This window comes from Arvicanthis niloticus, chromosome 20 (genome assembly GCF_011762505.2).
Source record: "Arvicanthis niloticus isolate mArvNil1 chromosome 20, mArvNil1.pat.X, whole genome shotgun sequence".
NCBI lineage: Eukaryota > Metazoa > Chordata > Mammalia > Rodentia > Muridae > Arvicanthis > Arvicanthis niloticus.
Window position 1 is genome coordinate 18,840,600 of NC_047677.1, and position 22,712 is coordinate 18,863,311.

At 42.6% G+C, this 22,712-nt stretch overlaps 1 protein-coding gene across 1 annotated transcript in view; it reads right to left on the minus strand.

Moving 5' to 3' along the window:
• Lama4 (laminin subunit alpha 4) overlaps positions 1-22,712 on the minus strand; it is a 139,507-nt gene that overhangs the window by 78,422 nt on the left and 38,373 nt on the right. The window contains exons 3-6 of the mRNA XM_034524245.2: positions 17,490-17,614; positions 11,060-11,140; positions 2,328-2,542; positions 176-250 (exon numbers count right to left, since the gene is read on the minus strand). Coding sequence (XP_034380136.1) covers positions 176-250; positions 2,328-2,542; positions 11,060-11,140; positions 17,490-17,614 — 496 coding nt within the window. The remainder of the gene's footprint in view (positions 1-175; positions 251-2,327; positions 2,543-11,059; positions 11,141-17,489; positions 17,615-22,712) is intronic.

Here is a 22,712-nt window from a genome sequence, read left to right on the forward strand (position 1 = left end):
GCGCGTACCTCAGTGTGCGTGTGGAGGTCAGAGGCTATCTTGTGGGAATCTGTTCTTTTCCATATTTTCGATTTTTTTTAAACTACAAATGGGTTACAACACCTGTAGCATATTACAGGAAGTGGGTTAGTCATTAAGGTACTGTTACTTTTCCTTATAGTTGGGCAGTCCTTACCTGTAGGGAGTTCAAATCCTTCTACCAAGCACTCCCCGGTTACGCTGTCACATGGGCCGCCCCCACAGTTGCACACTGCAGGGAACAGAAACAGTACGGAGTCATCTTGTAACTGCCTAAAACAGTTTCCACAGTTTCCATAAATACTGGCTAGCGGTGTGCAGTCATTAATTATATTCATGCTGGAGAGTATGGAGTCTATGATATCAAGATAATGTCCTTTAACCAGTTCAACGCAGGTAAGAGAGATGTTAAAAAAAAATGACCCAAAGCAAAACTGTATCTTGATTTCCTAGGATTCTTTCCCCAACCCTTTGGAATTCTATCCTAACGCAACAGATGCTTCAGTCCCAAAGGGCCCAGGGAATTTTCACAAGGAAACATGTCCCGGAGACTTGAAATCGAAAGCTTTCCTTTCCTCACAGAGAGTCTTCACAGCAGTGTTGGTCCCAGCCAGGTGCGTGGGAAGAGCGGGAGACTGAGGAGATCCAAGAGCAATTCTTGGCTCCCAAGCTTTGACCCCTGGCGAGACTGACTCCAAACTCCAAGGGAGAGTCACCTGGGGAATGGATGCTCGGAATAATCCAGGGAAAGAATTGGGAACACATTTACATGAATTTAAAAGGCTTTCACCCACTGATGGTTTTCCTTAATGCCTTTTGACAAAACAAAATCCAATCTTAGCTGGCTTTTCATTTTTTTGCTAGTTCTTTTATTATTATTATTTTTAACCCCAGCGGCTTGGTGACTGAACCAACTGTATGGTTTACTCCCAATCCCCTCTGGGTTTTTGTGTGGAAGTAAAGTTTGAAGAATTCCTAGGCTCTCTTCTAGCTGGCCGTGCAGTGCTCCAATAGAGCTGTGAATCTCCACTAACACGTCAGCTACGCAGTGTTCTGCACACTGCAGACTTTTGTTTGTTTGTTTGTTTGTTTGTTTTTGAGACAGGGTTTCTCTGTATAGCCCTGGCTGTCCTGGAACTCACTCTGTAGACCAGGCTGGCCTCGAACTCAGAAATCCGCCTGCCTCTGCCTCCCAAGTGCTGGCATTAAAGGCATGCGCCACCACTGCCCGGCATGGCGCCAATTTCTAAGGCTTTATTTTTTTCTCACGGCACTTCTATGGCCTTCGACCCCCAGTCTGACTGACTGGACAATCTTCCTTCTGCCTGTTGTTTTTAAGGCTTGTGGCTCTGGAAGTGTTTCTTTTCCACAGGTATGCTTATTTTCGTTGTTCCCAGGTCCAGGTCACGTGTGCATTCTCCTCAATCTTAAACTCTTCCCTTTGTAAGTCTTACAAGTGATTCTTTCAACTGGAACTTTCCAGGATGCACGCTGTAAGTGCACAAGGCCCCCTTCTCCCTGTCCTTCCTAATAGTCAACCAGGGAGAAGAAGCACTGGGCTTCAGCCCTCCTTCCTCAGGAAGGAGAGCAGTTTAACTTCCCTTCTGAAGAAGAGCTTCATTCTGTGCAGGAAATGTACAGGAGAAGTGCACACTGCAATTGAACCGAAGTCTAAGCCATTAGATTTTTTTTTTTTTTTTTTTTTTTTTTTTTTTTTTTTTTTTTTTTTTTTTTTTTTTTGGTTTTTCGAGACAGGGTTTCTCTGTGTATCCCTGGCTGTCCTGGAACTCACTCTGTAGACCAGGCTGGCCTGGAACTCAGAAATCCGCCTGCCTCTGCCATTAGATTTTTTACACTCAAAGATACTGACTGACTGACAGTCTGGGGAAATGTAGAGGGCCGTGTGTGTGTGTGTGTGTGTGTGTGTGTGTGTGTTAGTGCTTTGCAGAATTACTTAACTGGAATGTTAATTTTATTAAGCATAACTGAGAGAGGAGACAGCTTCCAGCACAAAATAACTCACTTGAGCCACATCAGATACCACTCTCCCTTCAATCAAAATCACACAAATGAATCGAATAAGACAGAAATCACTCTGCTGATGTCTCTTGTGTGTATCCACCCACAAGCTAAGGTTCATTGGTAGCCTCTCTGAGAATGTCTAACTTGGGCAAATTTTGATGCTGCCGCTCTAGATAGATGTCAGGAGGACACTGATGATATTTCCTCCAAAGAAATTCTTCATCTAAATCAGTCCCAATGGAGAGCTATGCTGGCCACACAGCTGGCAGAGGGGTTGGAATTTATACCTGCACAGTTCTTGGCGGTCCTGGCATCTCCATAGTAGCCAGGAGCACAGCGTTCACACTTAAACCCGGTGGTATTTCGTAAGCAGTTTCTACACTGGCCAGTGATTTCATCACAGTCTTCAAAGATCAGGTTGGGATCTGAATTTCCACTGCAGTCACATTTCTTACAGGTGCTTCCAATGAGTAAGGGGTTTCCATAGTAACCAGGAGCACATCTGAAAGGTGTTAAACATGTCAAATTTCTTAGGATCCATAGTTATTTCATTGTTCAAAAAAACCTTTCCCACATAAAAGAAATACATAGTGAATATTTGTAGATGCCCACCTGGGATTCATTTCCATTCTCCTATTTTATTATTATGACCAGATTTCTTAAAAATTATTCTGTTATTTATTTGCATATTTATTTTTGATTTTGTGTGTCCCTATACAGCCAAGGCTAGTCTTGAACTCATAATTCTCATAACATTATTCTGCCTCAGTTTGCCACCTACTAAGATTATAGGCATTATGTCCCCACCTTCAGAGTTCTTTTGATTTTTAAGGAACCACTGTGTCTCAATGTGTTGTAGACTATTCAGGTTGCAGATGCAGGAGTGTCTTGATGAAAGTAGTGTGAGGGCATGGCTGTCATGTGATGGGTGGGGTCACATTTTGTCGTACTGCGTGGCAGCTTGCAGGGAGGAAGCAGGACAAAGTCTACAGTGGTTTCAGGTGCTGCAGGTGTATCTCGGGGAGGGGAAGTCAGGAGGGGAAGTCAGGAATGGCTGCTGTTTATATTGCCTCTTAGGGTATCTATGCTCTAGGCAGGAAAGGGGAATGTGGAGCCCAGGACAAACAGAATCTGGCCTGGGTAGGAGCAAGGTCTGAGAGTATGGGAGGGGCTGGAGAAGAGAAAGCCTTCTTTGGGAGATTTAGAAGAGGGTCTTTAAGGAGAAGGCCTTTCCTGTGGCAGTCATTCATGAAGCAGCTCTCTGAGATGGCCCTTGCTTGTCCACACTGCTTTATTTGACGGTGGATGTGAATGCATAGACTTATTGGGGTAAACCTGGGATTCTATGCCTCTTGGGGGAAGGAGTACCCAGGAAGGGAAGCTCATTGGCTGAAGGCTCAAGGCTCTCTAGTTACCTCACTAGCATGGAGAAGAACTCCGGGTGTTATGCTGTGTGACTTAGTGCCCGCCGTCCTCTCAGTGGTGTGTCATGGTTTCATGTCTCGGAGCCAGAAGAGGGTGGCTCCAGTGCCGCCATCAAATCTCTGCGATTCCTTGAGTTTGAGCCCATTCAATCTTATCAGTTGTTATTTATGCCAGCCTGGCAGCACGGTCCCACATGCCCTACAACATTTGCTACATGTCCAGGAGTGAGACGCATCAATGGGATGCAGCTGGGTAATAGCCTGGTCAAAACGTTAATGGTACCTCTACTTTGACTCAAATCATAACCTGCCCTACCATAATGACTTAGTTCGGGGAACTAAGTCAGTACTGAATAGCCTAAAGTGACTGAATTGGGAGTAATTCCTTGGGAGCTGTCCTAGTTAGGGTTACTTTTGCTGTGATGAAACACCATGACCAAAAGCAACTTGTGGAGGAAAGGTTTTTTTTTGGGGGGGGGCTTATACTTCCAAGATATAAGTGGAGTGGACAATAAGGGAGACCTCTCCAAAGAGATCAAACCATCAGGCCACTGATAATAAGATTCCGAATTAGACAAAGCTTCCCCTTTGAGGTTAGAGAAGCACGATTCAGAACCTTCGGGAAAATGATCAATGAGTACAAACGAATGATATGTAACTCCAGGATCCTCTGATCACACTATGGGTCAACACGTGGTGCACCGCCTCTCAGCCTCTTTCTGCTGTCTGTCCTTTGGAGCTGTTCTGTTGGTATATGTGTCAGTCTATAGCCTTTGCATGTCTGAGACGGCATCTCAGAGCTTCTGTGCTGATCCTTTGGTTTCCACTCACAGCTGGAAGAAAGACCTCTCACATCCAGCATTCTGAGGCCCAGAGGTTACTCCAGTTTTCCTGGATCACAGGGGAGGTCACAGCTGAAGGCCCAGACCTTCCAACCCCGATGTTCTTTCCCTTGCTCTACACTGCACCACACTGCCGCTGTTATGAATGAATAAATTCACCCAACAGAGGGACAATTCACGTCCATTTTATGTAAGGCATAGGGGGAGACAGGGAGAGGAAAAACACATGGCTCCTGTTCTGAAAGAACAGGAAATGAATTAAACATAATATAATTCTCTCTACAAGCCTCTGAAAAGGATGAGGATGAATGCAAGTTCTCCACACTCCACAAAGAAACACCCTGAGAGGAAATGTCCAGGGAGCTCTGTTATTCATATTTCCTCATGTCTCTGTGCCTCAGATTTCTATGGCCTTTGGTCTCCCAGCCAGCATAAATTATTCATCTATGGAGAATGTGACTGGATTGAATTTCTATCCTTTGCTGCAGTTCACCCAACAGAAAATATTAGACTTGTAAGTGCATTGAAATTGGATTCAGATCCACTTCAGTGTGCAATGAGGTCTTGGGGGTAACAAGCCCTGCTTGGCTCATGGAGGCCAGATGCCAATCTCCTCTTTTGCTCTGCTGATTCCATTCCATTTGATCACTATAGGTTGTCTCCTGACAACCAATGGGGATGGATCTGGAGATGGTTCAGGTGGTAAAGTGCTTGCTGTGCAAACAGGAGGCCTAGGTTTAATTTTCAGTATGCACATAGATTAAAGCCTGCATGGTGGCACATACATGTGACCCCAGGACTGGGGAGATGGACATGAGTAGAGTCTTGGAGCTCACTGGTCAGCTAGTGTAGCTGAATTAACAAAATCCAACTTCAGTCGCCTCTGGCCTCCATATGCATATACACATATGTGGTGTACACACACACACACACACACACACACACACACACACACACAAAACACACTTCATGGAAGAGAACAAAGTTTTATATCCTGTAAACTGTAGCCTCAATCACAATGGAAACCTTCTCTGAGTTTCAAGACCATCTGTTGGTGGTAGGTTTAGAGTCGACTCTAAAATTACAAGATAAACTTTGAGCCCTGTGGACTTTACAGAACTAGTGTACAAATGTTTCCTTATTTATTGTCCCCTTCAAAACTACATATTTATATGGAGATATATGCTGGTTTATCCATTTTGCATTAAAGAAAACAATTTTTCTTTTTTGTTCTTTATTTTTTTTGTTTTGCTTTTTGAGACAGGGTGTTATGTAGCTTAGGTTGACCTTGAACTTGCTATGTAGCAAGGAATTACCTTGACCCTTGACCTCCTAGTTCTCCTTTTACCTCCCAGATGCTAGGATTACAGGCCCATGTCACCTTGCACAGCCTTAAAAGGGGGGGGGGGCATTTTGATCTATAGCTATGTTTCTCCTTCCTTCCTCTTTCACTTCACCCCTAAGGGTCGCACAGCTATCACTGAAAGTCTGTTTTGAGGAAACCAAAACTTCTGGCTTGGTTAGCACAGAAATTTTTCTGGGAGGGTCACACTCTAGTCCTCTTTGAGGGTCAGTTCAAGAGACAAAAACCATGTTAGAGAATGCGTATCAACTAAATGTGCTTCACTTGTTTATCAAAGGCTGAGAAATAAGGCTAGGGAAATGTTAAGTCTGTTCAAGATTAGAAGTCTAAAGGCCCAAGTCAAGGTGGAGAATAGCGCCCAGAACTCTATGAAAATGATAGAGCTGATGGCTCGTGCAAAAGACTTGGTGCCTTTTAGAGCAGATTTGGCCAAATTTCTAAATCTTCTATTTATTTATTTATTTATTTATTTATTTATTTATTTATTTATTTATATGAGTGCACTGCAGCTATCTTCAGACACACACTAGAAGAGTGCATTGAATCACATTGCAGATGGCTGTGAGCCAACCATGTGGTTGCTGGGAATTGAACTCAGGACCTCTGGCAGAGCAGTCAGTGCTCTTAACCACTGGGCCATCTCTCCAGCCCTGAATCTTCTTTACTGTTCTTGTCTATCTCTAAGGCCATCATCATCGAAGTCATCAACGTCATCTCTGATGACACTGTTCACTCTGCTTGTGTCTCTTTGCCGGAGTCATTTTCCTGTGTCACACTTTAGGGCACTAAGTTCACTTTGGATTTATTTTGTTTTCCCCATTTTCCTCTCATCCTCTAGCAGCAGCACCTGCATGGTAAATCTTCATGTGGCCTTAGTATGTTCCTTGTTCTGCCACAAAATCGAAAGGATGGAAGTTTACAATAAAAGCACGTGATTAAAGGCAACTTGGACCACTGAGGCAGAAGCACTGAGACCAAGTAAGTTTGAGATCTAAAGCACAGCACTGAGTGCAAGGACTCTGGATTTTGACATTGGAGATTCTGAGCTTAGATTAAGTCTCCTCACGGCTCTTCAGCTTCCCCATCTTTCAGGGATACCTCTTGTGGACCAAAAGAATGAGAAAAGCAAATCTTCCCAAGACTTAGGCTTGTGGTTTCCTAATTATATTCAGCAGCAGCCAACTTCCGTTTAAAGCTATTTAGCCAAAAAACTATTTAGCCAAAAAGTGAGCACATACAGAAAGCATCCAATGAGTATTAGCTATTACTGTTTGCATCGCAGTTGTAGTCTTAGAACAGACAGATCTAAAGTCCTCATCTGGAGGATGTGAGGAGCGGATGTGTAACAAGTAGGAGGAGACGAGGAAAGAAAGGCAGAAGAGTTGTGGACACCACTGTGATGTCAAGGTGGGTGGCTGCATTTGATCTATGTTCCTTCATAGGACAAGAGACAGACTAAGCAAAATGTGTCTTATGTTTTAGACCTTCCAACTTGTATACAGTATGGCTTCACTTTAAAGAATATTCTAATAGACTAAAACCCTTCCAGTATTCATTAAAATGATCTTAGCATATTTCAAATATAAAAGCAGGTGGAAACTCCTTATGCCTATGGCTTTTATATCTCTGAAAAGAAAACCAGAATGGAATTTTAAATAGAGTATGAACAAAACTAAAAGAAATCAGAGGGCCAGAGAGATGACTCCATGGTTAAGAGTGCTCACTGTTCTTGCAGAGGATGGGGTTTTAATCCTAGTACCCACATCTTAGCTCAGCCATCAGCTCCACTTCCCAGGGATCTGATGTGCGTGTCTGGTCTCCTCAGGTAAATACATATATGCAGGCAAGCTTTCATACATACAAAATAATGAATAATGTTTTATAAAACAACAAGCAGTAAGATTCAAATGATTGGTAATGAATTCAAATGATTCAAATCCAAGGTAACGGATGATGTCTTGGTGTAGTAGTGTAAGGCGTGCAATGGGATGTGATTTAGGATTGTGAGGTAGAGTCTCACTTTGTTGCCCTGGCTGGTTCGGAACTGGGCTCAATCCTCCTGCCTCAGGTATGTGGGACTATAAATGTATGTATATACCTGCACCTGTGGACTTTAGCCCTTAGTGTGTTTTTTGCTTTCTTTGAGTAGTTTTCTGGTGTCTCCTCCCCTAGGCTTCACGTTCCTTAATGACAAGAGACTGCATCTTAGATTAACTCATGCCAGAACCACTCGACCCTGTACTGTGAGACCAAGTTTTGATGTACATATTCTCTCTAGGTAGAGGGGGAGAGTTGGGGAAGACAGGAAAGAGCAGACAGAGCTGAGAGAGTTTCCTATGTTGACCCTTTCCATGCAGGTGGTAGATTCTGGAAGGGAAGCTTTCTTTTAGTCTCTCAGTGGATGGTGAAGGCAGAGCATTTTAGAAGGATCTAAGAGGTTAGCATGTCTCCACTGCATCTCAGGGGTTTGTCTAAATGATTGTCTTAAACAGGGGGGCATTTGGGAAAACAAGTGCAAAGACATAACAATAACTTGAATGTGTTTACCCCAAGTGTTCAAATCCTGAGTCCCTACCTGCCCCCAGGAGGAATGAGGCTTCAGACAAGTCCCTTGGCACAGTCTCCTCATCAGCACAATGACAAAATGTGACCTCCTCTCAGAGTGGTTGCAGGGCTGACTGATGACGAACGTAAGGCAGGGAGGATGTAAGAGGTGGGTGGGGGTGATACTAATGTCCTCACAATGTCTAAGGAAAGGGACGCAGAATGATGAGCCAACTCAACCCAGGCACACATGATGCCGGTGAGGACCTGAGTCAGTAGTTACAATGGCTCACTTGCTACCATCTGTCGATCACTGAGCAATTGCGACGTACCAGGGGCTGTCCTCATCCCTGGCAGGGTTATCTCACTGCAGGTGTATGAGGTAGGCGCTTGCCAAAATTTCCCCCATTGTGTGGGAGTGAGAGTCAACACTGAGAGAAGTCAGAGCATCGAAGAGCGGTCAGGATACAGCCCAGTGACAGATCTCTTTAACACCCACCTTCTGCTTCTGAAACTAGCACTCTTTCTAGTCTTAAAGTTTAAATTTTTGTGTATTTTATTTTAAATTAATTTTTAGTATGAGAAGTAATGGGTCTGTGATGGCATTCTCTCTCTCTCTCTCTCTCTCTCTCTCTCTCTCTCTCTCTCTCACACACACACACACACACACACAATTATACTTTTAAAAAATCTGCCCCTCCAGTGTCCTCCCCCATCTGCCTTCTCCCCTTTCTCTTGGTCCCCTTTCTTCCCCAAATGGCCTGCCTTCTGTTTTCATATATATATATAACTAGTTTTTTCTCCTACACCTGCCTTATGCTTTTTCTTTCCCTCTTCTTAATTACCTTTCTATTTTCATGTCACACACACTCGCACCCATGCATGCCCATTTAAGTCTCCGTTCTGAGAAAACCACGCAAAAGCCCGTCTTTTAGAATCTGGCTCAGTTTGCTAAACATAATTGTCTCCATCCTGTTCTATCCATCCTCCCCTACAAATGTCAAAATTTAGTTATGCTTAAGACCTGAATAAAGTTCCGTTGCATATATGTACACTTTTTTATCTACTTCTCCAATGATAGAGCTCTCGCCTTGTTCCATATCTTGCTTGCTGTGAACAGTGCGGCAGTAACTGCGGCTGCGCAAATATCTCCGTGGCATACTGCTTAGAATCCCTCTACCGTATAATGCGCAGCTGGAGTTCTTTCTGCAACATAAATTTTCAGGGGCAGGATAAACATTTGAGACCCTGGCTTACTGGGTAATGGCAGATCCCACGAGCTTCTGATGTGTGCAGGGTAATTATGTATCTGCAATCACATGTCTGTAGTGGGCATGCTGCCCCGTGTCAGGGTAGGGATCCCTGTTTTCCCATAGAAGCCTTATGGGTACCAGTCTGGCACTTGATCAGCAGGGCCAGTAACTCCTCCTGGCAGACACTGGAGAGATCCATCAGCAAGACGCTTTGTCCTAATCAAACTACGGTATTTAACTTCAGACAGAGGAGACAAAGCCCGGACCTTGGCCTGGCACACAATCATCTCAGATCTACGGAGCCTCGTATTTCTGTCTCCAAATAAAGAGGCATGCAACAATTGTGTCACAAATACTAATTAATCACCCCATGTGATCTCCTTGGCCAGTCCTCCTATAGAATGATAATCCTGTGGGTCTTCAGCTCCTAGTTTCCCTCCTGTAGCATTAATTGAAAGGAAACGTCCATTCACCAGGTACAAGGATTATCTACATCCTGTACCTTTAAAAGTTAGTATAGCAACATAGAGATTTTTTTTTTTTCTCCACAAGCTGTGGCTGTTTTTGAGTTTCAGAACTACACTCTGAGAGATGCACGGTGGTTTCTTAGAAGACAGACAGCTTGTAATTAAGGATTTATTTCTTAAGCCACAGGCTGAGTTTGTGAGTCCCACTGAGGAGCTGGCCTGCGTGTGCACTCCATGAGGTGAGAAGCCTGTGGATATCTTGCTAGACTGAATGTTTGGCCGGTACCCCTGGCCCTTCCCTCCCTGTCTTTATGGAATTACAACATCATGAGGTTGCCTGAGCCCAGTGGTGAGGCCAGTGTTCACAGTGTCTCTGTTATGAAGACCTCTGTGTGAGATTCTTTTAGTTAAAGGTATTTCATCTGAGAGAACTGTGAGCAGCTGACAGACGGAATGGATGGCAAATATCTTCCTAGGAAATCATCCAGGGGGGAGCCTCCCATGCTTAGCTCCTGAGGTCTTTCTTCAAACCACAGAGCAACTAAAAAGAACATTTTGTGTAAGCACCCAACAGAGATTCAGAACACTGAAGCTTGTGGATCTTATTTTGTAAGAGGAGGAATAATGAGTGAATTAAATAACCAGTTAGTTCTTTGTCCACTTCTCATTCTATGAGCAATAGAGAATTCAAGGGAGAGAAGCCACTTTCTATTTATTCAGAAAGTCTCACCGTGTATTGGAGAGACATTAATTATAGCACAGGTTTGTAGTGTTGAAGAGAGCAGAGACCGTTACCAGAGTCATCTAGAGAATCTTCCCAGCACACCCAGATTCATTTCCTTCTTCCCCTGTCAATTTATCCCAAGATAAGACCCTGGTCTGGACAAGGGGAGATTCTATCATTGCTGTACTGGGACACGGGGTGTGAGGACAACACCCTCCTTGGGGTTTTGAAATGTTTTTTTTCCACCCCCAATTTGTGCATCAACTTCAAAACTTTTTGAAGAGAAACTCAGCAGAGCCGACACACACACACACACACACACACACACACACACACACACACACACACGGAAAGCTTCCTATAGCCCCACAGGAAAAAGATAAAAGAATTTTTTCTCTTTACCTTTCACAGTTAGGCCCAGCATAGTTTTCTTTACAAATGCACCGCACAGCTCCGTTTTTCCTGTAGCAGGATTCTGCAAAGCTAGAATTGTGACACACGTTAGAAGACATCTCATGGACACTGGTCTGTGATGCTGGAGAAAGGGGCTGGCTGAACTTCGGATTAGGTCACTGCTACCTGGTTGTTCTCCAGCAATGGTGGTATGATTAAATTCTTACCTTTCAGGGGAGACTGGACCAGCAAGCCTGGACTGAAAACCCTACTCCATGTGGGGCTGTCTCCCAGGTATACCATTATGTATCTCTGTATAGAGGTGGTTTATTAGTTTTGCTTGAAGCTGTGGAAATTTCTAAGGTAGCAAGATATATATATATATATATATATATATATATATATATATATATTATATTTTATATAATATATAAAATATTATGTATATTTTATATAATAATATTATATATTATATATAATAACTTTAGTTCAAATATATAAATAATCAAATATATAATATATTTATACATATACATATATTCAAATATACATATATATTCAAATATGTATTTATTCAAATGTGTATTTGACATTTACCTTTCAAATGAAAATTTAAAATATATGCATGAAAACTAGAAATAGGAAATTTACTGGCAACTTTAGACTCATAAAATTCTCTCATATCCCCACTACTATCTGTGTAATGTTAGAAGTTTCTGTCTAGTTTTTTTACACTTAACCTCTGTTCTTAAAGATCAGGAGTCCTAAATGATATCATTCACAGAGGCGTAACCATTTTCTCTGTGTACTTTAAGTCTCAGGACTAAGGGTCAGAGGGTCAAAGTAGATCAAAGAGCCAAAGTCTTGAGGACTTGTTTAAGTCCTCAAGAAAGAAATAGGTCCATAATAAAGATATGCATATCTATAACTATTTATCTGTATCTGCCTATATCATCTAGCTCCCTTCAGACTCCTCTTTTCTTGTTCTTTTCCCCTGTTCTCCTTTCTTCTTTTTTCTTAAGCTAGTAAAAAAAAAAATCAAGATGTAAAACAGAAAAGTAATTAAAAAAAAAAGATTGGTCCAGCAGAATAAATCGCTATCCTAATTTATTGGGACAGAAGAAATGGAGAGTCACTCTTTCGAGTATGGAAAATATCACAGTGAGATACAAGTCGTGTGACATGTGGGCGTGACTTTAGTGTGTGACTTTTGCACTCAGTTTGGCTTGTGTACTCTGCCATCAGAGTGTGACCTCTGCTCTCAGGTTCCTGTGTGTGTCAGCAATTTTACCCTAATGATGGCTGAGGAAAAGCAACTGGATATGTTCAAAGGTGTTATAAATTGTTCAAAGGTGGTTATAAACTGGGATGAAAACAGTGTATGCTCCTCATTCAAAGGCGAAATTCACAATTTATTTTCTCAGCAGTTTGGTGAAAACACTCCGGTGACATTGCATCCCCTTGGCACTCTACCCTTTTCTTTGTCTGATCGTATTCCTTAGCTGACCTAGAGAAGTCTTGCCTGTCCAGAAAAAGTCCAGAAAAGGAACAAATGCTTGTGCGTGTCTTTCTTTGAAGGTGTTCCATCCAGCCTGCCTACAGCTCTGCCTGGGGGTGTCTGGAGTCTTGTGTGTTTATTTGATGTCCTGTGGTTTCAAACAGATCTCATTTTCCTTAAGTGGAGCGATTAGCATAGCTGCTGGTAGAAGCGGAGGATATCTGGTCAGCCCTAGAATAACCAAGTGGACTCTATACAAATGGCCTTGGGAACCCTATCAGGGCCATTGATCGATTTCCGTGGTGCATGCTCTGAGGCGATGTGGTACCAGCCGCTGATGTTCAGTTTTGTTTTTTTACAAGCATTAATTGTTTGTGCTTTAAAATTAAGGAAATCCCTACTACTGGATGTGAAAATGAAAACCTGATGCCTCCTTCAGTCCTCTCTGACTTCTGTGGCACCCTCTGCAAGCGGGAAGGTGGATTTGCTCCTGGAAAACCCTAAGGTTTAAGGAGAAATAGAAATTAAGAAAAAAAAATGTGTTTGCTTCCATGTCTCAAGCATTACCTCCTTACTTAAAAATAACATTTACTTTTACTTTAGTTTGTGTCTGTGTGTGTGTGTGTGTGCGCGCGCACGTGCTCGTGAGCTTGCTTGAGGATACCTGGGGGGCCTGGAGAGGGTGTCCTTCTCTTAGAGCTGGAGTCACAGGCAGCTGTGGGTTTCTGGGCGTTGGGAACAGAATACTAGTCCTTTTGCAAGAGCAGCAAGCACTATTAAGCACTAAGTTACTTTTCTTCTCCATCTCCACTTGTTTTCTGATATATTGTTGATAACTGGAAAACCCAAGCTCTAGGTTGTCAACTCAACCCATAGATCTTTCCAGTATAATTCAGATTCCAAACTAGGTGCACTTCTGGGAAGTTGTCTGATACCTACTTGGTTTAGACAGATACTTATTACTTTTTTTTTTTAATGGAAAATAGCAATATGAATAGTTTTTAAAAACCGAAGATGACAGTGGAACATTTGACTTTTTGTAATACATCTGATCAATGCTTGAGATAGTTCATTAGCTAAATCAATACTAAAAGCAGACCAAGGTTAGACCTTTTGGGGATCCAGCTGTATCTTGTCAGTCTTGTCACAAAAAAATAGCCCCTATGAAGCCAGTTTTCCTCAACAATAAAGCCATTGCCACTACAGAGGAACGTGTCAGTATCTCCGAGGCCTCTCAAGTCCACTCTTCCCACCCCACAAAATGTCGCTTACTCACAGATAGTGTAATTTTGTGTTTGTTTTTATTTTCTGCAGATTTTATTGTATCAGGTCTTGTACCACAGAGAAGATCTTAAGTTCTGCATATGTGAACATGCTTCTAACTTGGGAATGTATTCCTGAGGGCCTTCAGCTGCTGCTTTGGATCCTAGATGTGTGGTCTCTTGATGTCTTTGGGAACTGCTTCTGAGCTGAGGGCCAGAAACTTATTACACAGCCATCAGTTTCTGCTGCGTTTATCAGAAGGGGCTCACAGCCAGAAGCAGTATTTCTTGCTCAACTAAAATACTGGATAATCAGTCTCAAAAGAGAACAGGCCGTTTGCTGTAGGCATGTAAAATCTGCTGTACTTCTGACCTAGTGAAACATGGCTTTCAGCTGTTGGATGGATATACCACTGGCAAGAAATACCAGTTTCATATTGGCACATGGTGAGTGCCTAAGAGGTATTTTGCCTGTTTTTATGTAGACAATGATCCTCGGTCTGCAGGGAACAATATTTTAAAGGTTTGGTACCTTAAGACATTAAAGTCAGATAATTGAGATGAGGAAGGCCTGCCGTGTGAGTGGAGCGGAAACACAGAATTGTGAAGATGCGGTTAAGAGGAACCATTTAAGATTGCTCTCCTAATTCCTGTTACTGTCTAAGGAAGGTGTCTCAGCTCAGAGCCTTTACCTCCTTTTCTGAGCAGATAATGGTGTATGATCTTTATATTGGCGAACAAGTGAGGCTTGTTATTAGGAACTTAGAGGTAAATATATTTAAGTGCAGTAAATCTTAAGTGTGGTAAAAGTCTCCTCAGATGTGGTTAGGATGGATGTTTGAGAACAGAATTTTAATGAGCATTTAAAGACCACACCCTGACGAGGCCAAAAGCTCATAAATCAGGACATTTCTGAGTGAAAATGACAGAATGCTAATGTCTGTACTCTTCACTCTCCTCTTAGGACCATCCATCTTGCACACATTACTAATACTGTTGGACATGACAGATCACTAAGAAAGTCTGAAGCAGTTTAATGGTTTCTGAAAGAGGCAACTGTAGAGGTTCTGGCTTTTGCTGGCTAGCAGGAATTCTGTAAGATTTGAATACAGTTGATTCCTCAACTGACTAGGGAAGACAAGGGGCAAGTCTGATTGCCATTTTTTTTACTTTATCAGGGTGTATGGGGGCAGATTTTTGGACCCCTTTTTGGTGTGTGTGTATGTGTGTTTGCTTATGCATTTCTGTGTGTGTGTATGTGTGTATGTGTGTATGTATGTGTGTATGTGTGTGTGTATGTGTGTATGTATGTGTGTATGTGTGTGTGTATGTGTGTATGTGTGTATGTATGTGTGTATGTATGTGTGTATGTGTGTGTATGTGTGTATATATGTGTGTGTGTAGGTGTGTATGTATGTGTGTGTATGTGTGTATGTGTGTGTGTGTAGGTGTGTATGTATGTGTGTGTGTATGTGTGTGTGTGTGTATGTGTGTGTGTGTATGTGTGTGTGTGTGTATAGGTGAGAGGTTGATGTGAAATGTGCTCAGGATTGTTCTCAAATTTTCACCAGCTTTCTCTGTTTCAAGGCAGAGTCTCTCACTGGAACCCAGAACTCAATGATTCAGCTAGTTGACCTAACCAGATTGCTCCGGTGATCTTTTAAATGCTGTGGTTAAAGGCAGGGTACCACACCTGCCTAGCATTTATACTGGTTCTGTGAATCTAAATCCTGGTCCTCATAAATACATGGCGAGTACTTTACCTACTGAGCTGTCTTCTCAGCCCACTACTTGGACTCTCTAAAGTAATTCATTTAATTTGCTTTCTGCAATTACTATCACTAGTGTAAATACTGCCTATAAGTATTAAAGTGTCTGGCACAGTTATAGACAAGTCTCTATGCTCTATCTTTAGCAAAGCCATGTCTACGTTACCTTTCTCCTGTGTTCGAGGCACCCACACATGGCCCACACATGTCACCATGCCCAGTCTCACAGCCCTATTGTGGGTCTTCACACCTTACTTTAATTTACTTACTAAGGAAAAGGGCTGAGTTCAAAGCAGGCAAAAGAACCAAGGGATGGAACCAAAATTTGAAGCTAGTCTAGCAGAAGCCCTAAATCTCACAGAGAACGGTGCACAAAGACAAGGTAACCAGTCTGAGACCACACAGCTCCTATGTGGCAAGACAGAAATATGAAGGTAGGTTGGTGACTCTGTTTACTTATGGCGTATTTAAAGCACATTTAATCTCTGACCTCCTATTTTTAGCAAAGAGCTTCTGTAACTTTTGACGTTGTCAAGTGAAAAGACTTCTATTTCTTGGTTTATAAAAAGCCTCGTCACTGTATTTGAATATGCTAATGAGGAGACTTAATGACCCTTTAATGGAGTCAGTGTGGGAGTGGACACTAGAAATATCCATGTGGATAGAGGGCTAGAATTTTCAAATCCCCCCACCTCCAACCTCTGGGCTCAGTGACCAATGACCTGGAAGAGAAGCCTGGAGCAGGGAGGCTTGTGGGAGCGTCCAGGTTCTTCACATATGGACCCGCTGAGAAGAGAGGTCTGAACCTCCTCCTTTTGTTCCCTTATATTTTCTCCTCTACATTATATATACCTTTTTATACATTATTTCCTTCTATATATTTCCTTATAGGTTACTTCATTTGGCTTTTCCTGAATTGTATCATTAAAAGACAAAACCCTGATTGTCATAAATATATCAGTATTTTGAGTTTTGTGAATAATTGCAGCGAATAATTAAACGTAAGAGTGCTTGAGGGAACCCCAAATGGCCAAAAGTGTGAGAAGCCTGGGGATTCATTCTCTTTGACTGGCATCTGTAATGGGGCCAGGCTTATGGGACCGAACCCTTACCCTAGGGACTGTGCTACCTTTAGGTGCTTTCATTCAGAACTGAACTGATTGTAGGACACCTCACTGGTGCTAGAGAATTGGAGAGCTGGTTACTATTTGGAAAACCAAATCTGCCATACCATTTTAATTCTATGCTTTTATTTTTCAGTGCTATGGATGAAGTCCAGTGGCTCATGTGTGTCAGGCAAGTGCTCTACCACTACGCCATGTTCTTAGCCCTTCCGTGCTGCCATTCGCTCTCCCTAGATTTCTTCCTTACTGTGTACTTAAAATGCGTTATTTTCACTTCTGCCCAACGGATATATGATTGTTCTCTGGAGCTCCACACTCACGACATAGCTGGGAGTTACTGATTGGCTCTCAGCATCCTTTTTTGTACGTCTGTGTTCTAATTCTGGTTGGAAAGCACATTTGATTGCTTCATGCAGGGAAACAGCTACTGTGGGACAGTCAGAAGGGGAAAGGCTTTTGAAAACACTGTATGTCTGTTGGTATTACTTGTGTAGGTTGTGTAGATTGAAGGAAAGCTAGGAAAGGATGAGATTGGCTTTGGTTGGGACACTAAGGCGATTTCACTGACTTTATTCTCTGTGCTTATATTTTGGAAACAATTGTACCTCTAAGTGCTTAAGCCCCACCCCCAAAGTGTATGTAGATCAGAGCACTTTCTTGCTTTCTTACGCTTTTCTCAACTTAAAGCATTCAGTTTTGCCTGTGACAAACCCCAGAACTGTGCATAGAGCTAAAAAAATTTGTGAGAGTAGTCATTTGGAGAGACTGTCTTTCTTTAGGACTTACTTGGCCAGGTGGGGCAAAGGACAGGGGCATGGCTGGCAGAACCGAGGTGCGCCTCTGATGGAGTCTCCAATATAGCCATCCAGACATTTTTCACAGTGTTCCCCTGTTGTGTTCCGCTGGCAGTTCTGTGGGACAGAAGACAGGAGTATTGGGAAGAATGAAGAAAGTTCACAAAGAGCAAATGTAAGAACCCTGGCTTACTTCAAACAAAGGGGCATCGGGCCTGCACGATACATGGTACAGAATACACGGTATGTGGCAACATAAAGAACCCATGCTAGTCCTAGTCAGAACTACAGGTGTAGTTGAAGATGGAGGCATACGTCCTGCAGGTCTGCGTGTGTACTGGCAAACTGGGACTCCATTTGGAGTCTGTGTGCAGAGGGGACTCATCAGAAAAACAATTAGAGCTACCACACTCTAAGTGTTCTGGATGCTGAAACTTACTGACTTGGAATGAAAATGAAATGAAAACAAATAATATTCCCATAGTGCTTAACCACGACAGTGGAAACAATGAGGATTTTGGAGCATGGAAAGGCAAGTATGTCAGGCTGTGGCACACGTGCATCCGAAGGAAGATACCAATGGTTCCTATCTTGGTTAACAACACATGAAATAATAGCAGGCAGGTTGATTTTTATAATTTCCCATTTCTGATAAAGGTAACAAATAGAAAGAATGACGCAAACCAGGCTGTTCTTTCTGCCTTGTCTGTTTCTTATTGGAGATCTGCAGCAGGCTTCAAAATCTCCAGAAAGTTCTCTTTAATTCTCCCCTCACAGCCCTGTCTGTGTTCTACTATCCACATCAAGCTATCTGTCCCAGGCTCGCCCCTCTTCTCTGACACACTGGATAATAATAGCGCTGTATTACAATTAACGTGTGTGAAGTAGGTCCTCAGTCCAACAGGAGGAAGTCTATGCAGGTAACAAGCTACGCTGACTGGATCCTTCTTAAGCATTTGGCCTTCTGATAGGTATGGCTCCGAAATATAATTGTGCAGCAAAAAAAGAAATTAAAATATGGCTTAGACTGTATGACCAATGAGACTTCTTAAGAATGAAGTTGAACATGCTTCAGGCAAGAGTTAAACCCGTGTCATGTGCTCAACCGCCTCTCAGAAAATATTAAGGAAAATTAAAGGAGGGAAGAAGGAAAACATGAAATGGTGAACCAGCATCTGGAGCAAGTGAAAGCAATAAAAATCCCAAATGAGCCTGAACTAGGGGACAGCGTCTTTCCTAGGAAAGCCAGTGGAGCTGTATCCAACTGCCAGACATCTGAACTACAAGACATTTGTAAAGATGCTTGTAAATTAGAGGCAGATTTGTCTGAGTTCTTGTTACATGGATGAAACAGGTCTGTGTAGAAGAAAACATACTAAGAGCCTAGGCCATCTCTAGTGGCTGAAGTGACTATGAAGGCACAAAAAAGGAGCTAATTCTCAGTTCTGTCTTTTTGTCACTCGACGGATGTTTGAGATGCCCCTTTGAGGCTTTGGTTCTGTTTGTAGTTGCCATAGGTGCCAATGTTCAAGGGTACTGCATGCAATCTCTCTCAGTCGCTAAAATGTCTGAGTGCAAACCCTGGCTTTTTTCACCTTCCTCTTTGAAACAGTTTGTTATGGATTCCTCTAGAAGGCCTTGGTATCAGTTTGGGAGGACTGGTAGAGATAGGGCCAGAGGCAGAGAGAAAGGACATCACTCTTCATTTTCTAACTAGTTCACTTGGAACAGTGCCCTGATCTCCCAGCTTTCGAGTCCTTTCTCTGTGGAATGAAGCTTTAGGATGACCTTCAGGATTCTTCTTGCTCTGAAAGTCTTTAACCCTGAAACTGCGCGATGCTCCTTCACCCTCTGCACTCTGTCATTTTCCAGACAGGAAAATACCTGACAGCAATAAATGTTATTGGGGAGGGTCAAGAGCCATCGTTTAAGAAGCAAGGATCTACCTAAAACATTGGTATCCCCATTAATTAATAAGAGTTTAATGGGTTCATGACGTTCACAAAGGTCATAAGGTTTGAGAATGGGCTATGTCCGTCAGCACTCCTTATATTTCAGTGTGCACGTGTCTCTTAATACACCAAGGAAAGTCCAGATCCTGATGCAGGCCGTCTGGGCTGCAACCTGAGTCCATATATCAATCAAGCTCCTACATAATTGCAAATGCTGCTGGCTTGGGCTCCAGTCAGAGAAACAAGTGTCTGGAGAGCATTCGGTGCTGATTAGTTACTCTGAATTAGGTTGGAGCCAGTCTCCAGCAAAGGGCAATTCATCTTACATTGCACAAAAGGAGTGACATAGGTAGTTCATAAATTAGAAAACGAATTAAAAGGTTTCCTTTTTACATTGATGCACGGCAGACAAGGAGCTGAAACTGGCATTAAGATGAGGAAGACCCAGTTTCTTTATTTCAGGAACTCCCAGGCTCATGAAAGAAACAAAGACCAGCCTTGTGCGCTCAGGGATATGACAGGAATGTGAAGGCTTAGTGGAGGTGTTGATACCTGAAGCAGGCCTTGAAGTTGTCCTTCAAGAAGTCTCCCATAGGGGACAATCCGAGAGCACAGAGGTGGCTTAGGTAGCAGTGTGCTCAGCCTGACTGGAGGCAGGAACCCTTGGAGCATTTTAAAAAGAGGGATTCTTTGACTTGGGCTCTTGAAAGCCAGCTCCAGGTGACAGATTAGAGGGAGCACAGTATGTGGTTGGGAGCCCGAGGTAGTGATCATGGAGGGGTGGTGTGGTCCAAAACTGAGGTAGTAGCAAGTCATAGAAGAGAGGCGGCTACTTGCCGGGCAGTGGTGGTGCACGCCTTTAATCCCAGCACTTGGGAGGCAGAGGCAGGTGGATTTCTGAGTTCGAGGCCAGCCTGGTCTACAGAGTGAGTTCCAGGACAGCCAGGACTACACAGAGAAACCCTGTCTCGAAAAACCAAAAAACAAAAACAAAAAGAAGAGAGAGAGAGAGAGAGAGAGAGAGAGAGAGAGAGAGAGAGCTACTTAACTGTTTGAGCTGTTGGGATCTGGGATCAGATTAATGCTGGGGGGAAAATGGAAGTGGATGAAGACACTGGGGCCTCTGACAGAATGATGCTGTCATTAAGGTGGGGAATGCAAGAGAAGGAACAAGTTTGTAAGGCGGTGATGGACATTGTACAGAGAATCTAGTATCTGCATTCTGTTCCTGGTACATTCTGTACGGGCGTACGAGGCAGCAGGGAACTCCATCAAGCTATTCATCTTTAGCACTCTTTAGACCTTGAGACTTTTTGACTTTCTGATTGACAGCTGACATTTTGATGGCTATGTGCAACATAACAAGGTTGATTTTTTTTTTTATTTGCAATAGACTCAAAAACCATCAAAACTTGTGTATAGCACTATGCCCATCAGTAGTGATTTTATTGCTGTGTTTCTTTAGCAAAATAAAAGTAGTAGATTTTCCCATGGCCAGCGACTTATCTAGCCTCAGATTCTTGGCCACTTTAGCAGTGCCAGGTATAAATTCCATCTTCTGGAGTGGGCTCTAAAGCCAATCAGATAGTGTTGGTTACTCTCATAACATTTCTGCCAGTATTACAGCGGCGTATCCTGCAGGCTAGTTGCTGTTGTAGGTCTGAGGTTGTAGCTGGGTAATGTTAGTGATCACTTTTCTCCTCTGATAGTGTGAAAACTACCTCCCAGCATCACGAAAGCTAGTGAGTAGTAGTGAAGCTTCTAGTTGGGTACCAGTTCAATTCCTCCACATTCAATGTCATAAGTTATCAGTGTCTTCAGCAATAGAGCCCTGCCATCAGGTTGTGGAGAGTAACCAACAGTCTTAACAGTACCCTGTGATTCTTTTTTTTCCTTAGGTGGGGTGTCTTTTTTTTTTTTTTTTTTTGCTAATGATCTTTTGTTTATGTTTAAGTATAAACTGTGCACTTTTTAAAAAATTAAATTTGTAAGAATATAAATATGTTAACCGGGAGAATAGTTGCAGGTGATTCTTTTCCCCTTGATTTTCAAACACTTTTAATATATATCCCATATCTATTTAGTAGTATATGTGTACATAATGTTTATTATTTTCACACAGAGCGTAGTTTATTTAAATTGGAGGAAAAACCATATTTCTCTCTGAATAGAGTATTCATGGGGGAGCTGCCACCAATATGAAAGGAATGGTTATTTCTGTGAGAATTTTCTGTCTTAACAACAATGTAATTGTAGGAAGATTGACAGCAGATGCCCATGAGTGTTTAATGGCCCAGTGTGATACCAGAGTTGGGGAAGGAGCCTGTGATGCTGAGTTCTCCCAGAAGCTCATGTCCAGACCAAAGCCTACAACTGTCCCTGTTCTGACAACATCCTCACAGCTGTGGCTCCATGTCCCTCTTGGTGACCTTAGCAGAGTGAGCTTCTCTGCCTCTTTCATTGTCTTGCCGGTCGCCTAATGGCAGCTGACAGGGGGTGGTGATCCCTTCTGTCTTTCAGTTTAATAAACCAGGTAACCAAAAGTGATATTAACTGGTCACATCATCAGCAATGTACATTGTTTGTTCAAGTGTATGCATGGGATTCCCCCCTCCCCCCCAAAATGTCACTGGGATTAAAATAACAGGAAACCGGAGATGCAAGCATTAAAAAGGGGTAGGTTTTGGCAGCTGTGTATGCCAGAGGGCTGTGAAGGACATCCTGGATGTAATGGTATTTAAGACTATGGTAGGGGGAGAAAAAAACAAATACCATGGGTTTTTGTTTTTTTTTTTTTAAATCCTACAAAATAGCAATTTAATGGTTCCCCAGTTGATTCTTTGTCTCTAAAAAAAGTGACAGCCACTAGGTTCGTAATAACCATTTCTAATTTGCATCGTAATACAAAATGTGAGCCAAATTGCAACTTTGAGCTATACACCACAGAAGGAGGCCACTTATAATAAAATTGTCTGTTCAGTAGGGCTAATTATGCAATTTTGAGTGTATTTAGGTAGGGATTGTGCTTTAAATGAAACTACTCTTGCAGTTGGGTTAAGATTCTTTTTCTATAAGGAAATCTGAAGCGCAGAATTTTCCTGCTTTATACTTGTTGAAGAGGAGCTTGATTAGAACGCACAAACTTTAAATGTGGGCGTGGCTTCTCCCAGAGTCACTCTGGTGGGCGTGGCTTCTCCCGGAGTCACTCTGGTCAGTACTCCAATGCTAAGTTTTACTAAGTTGTCAATCCATTCTTGAAAATG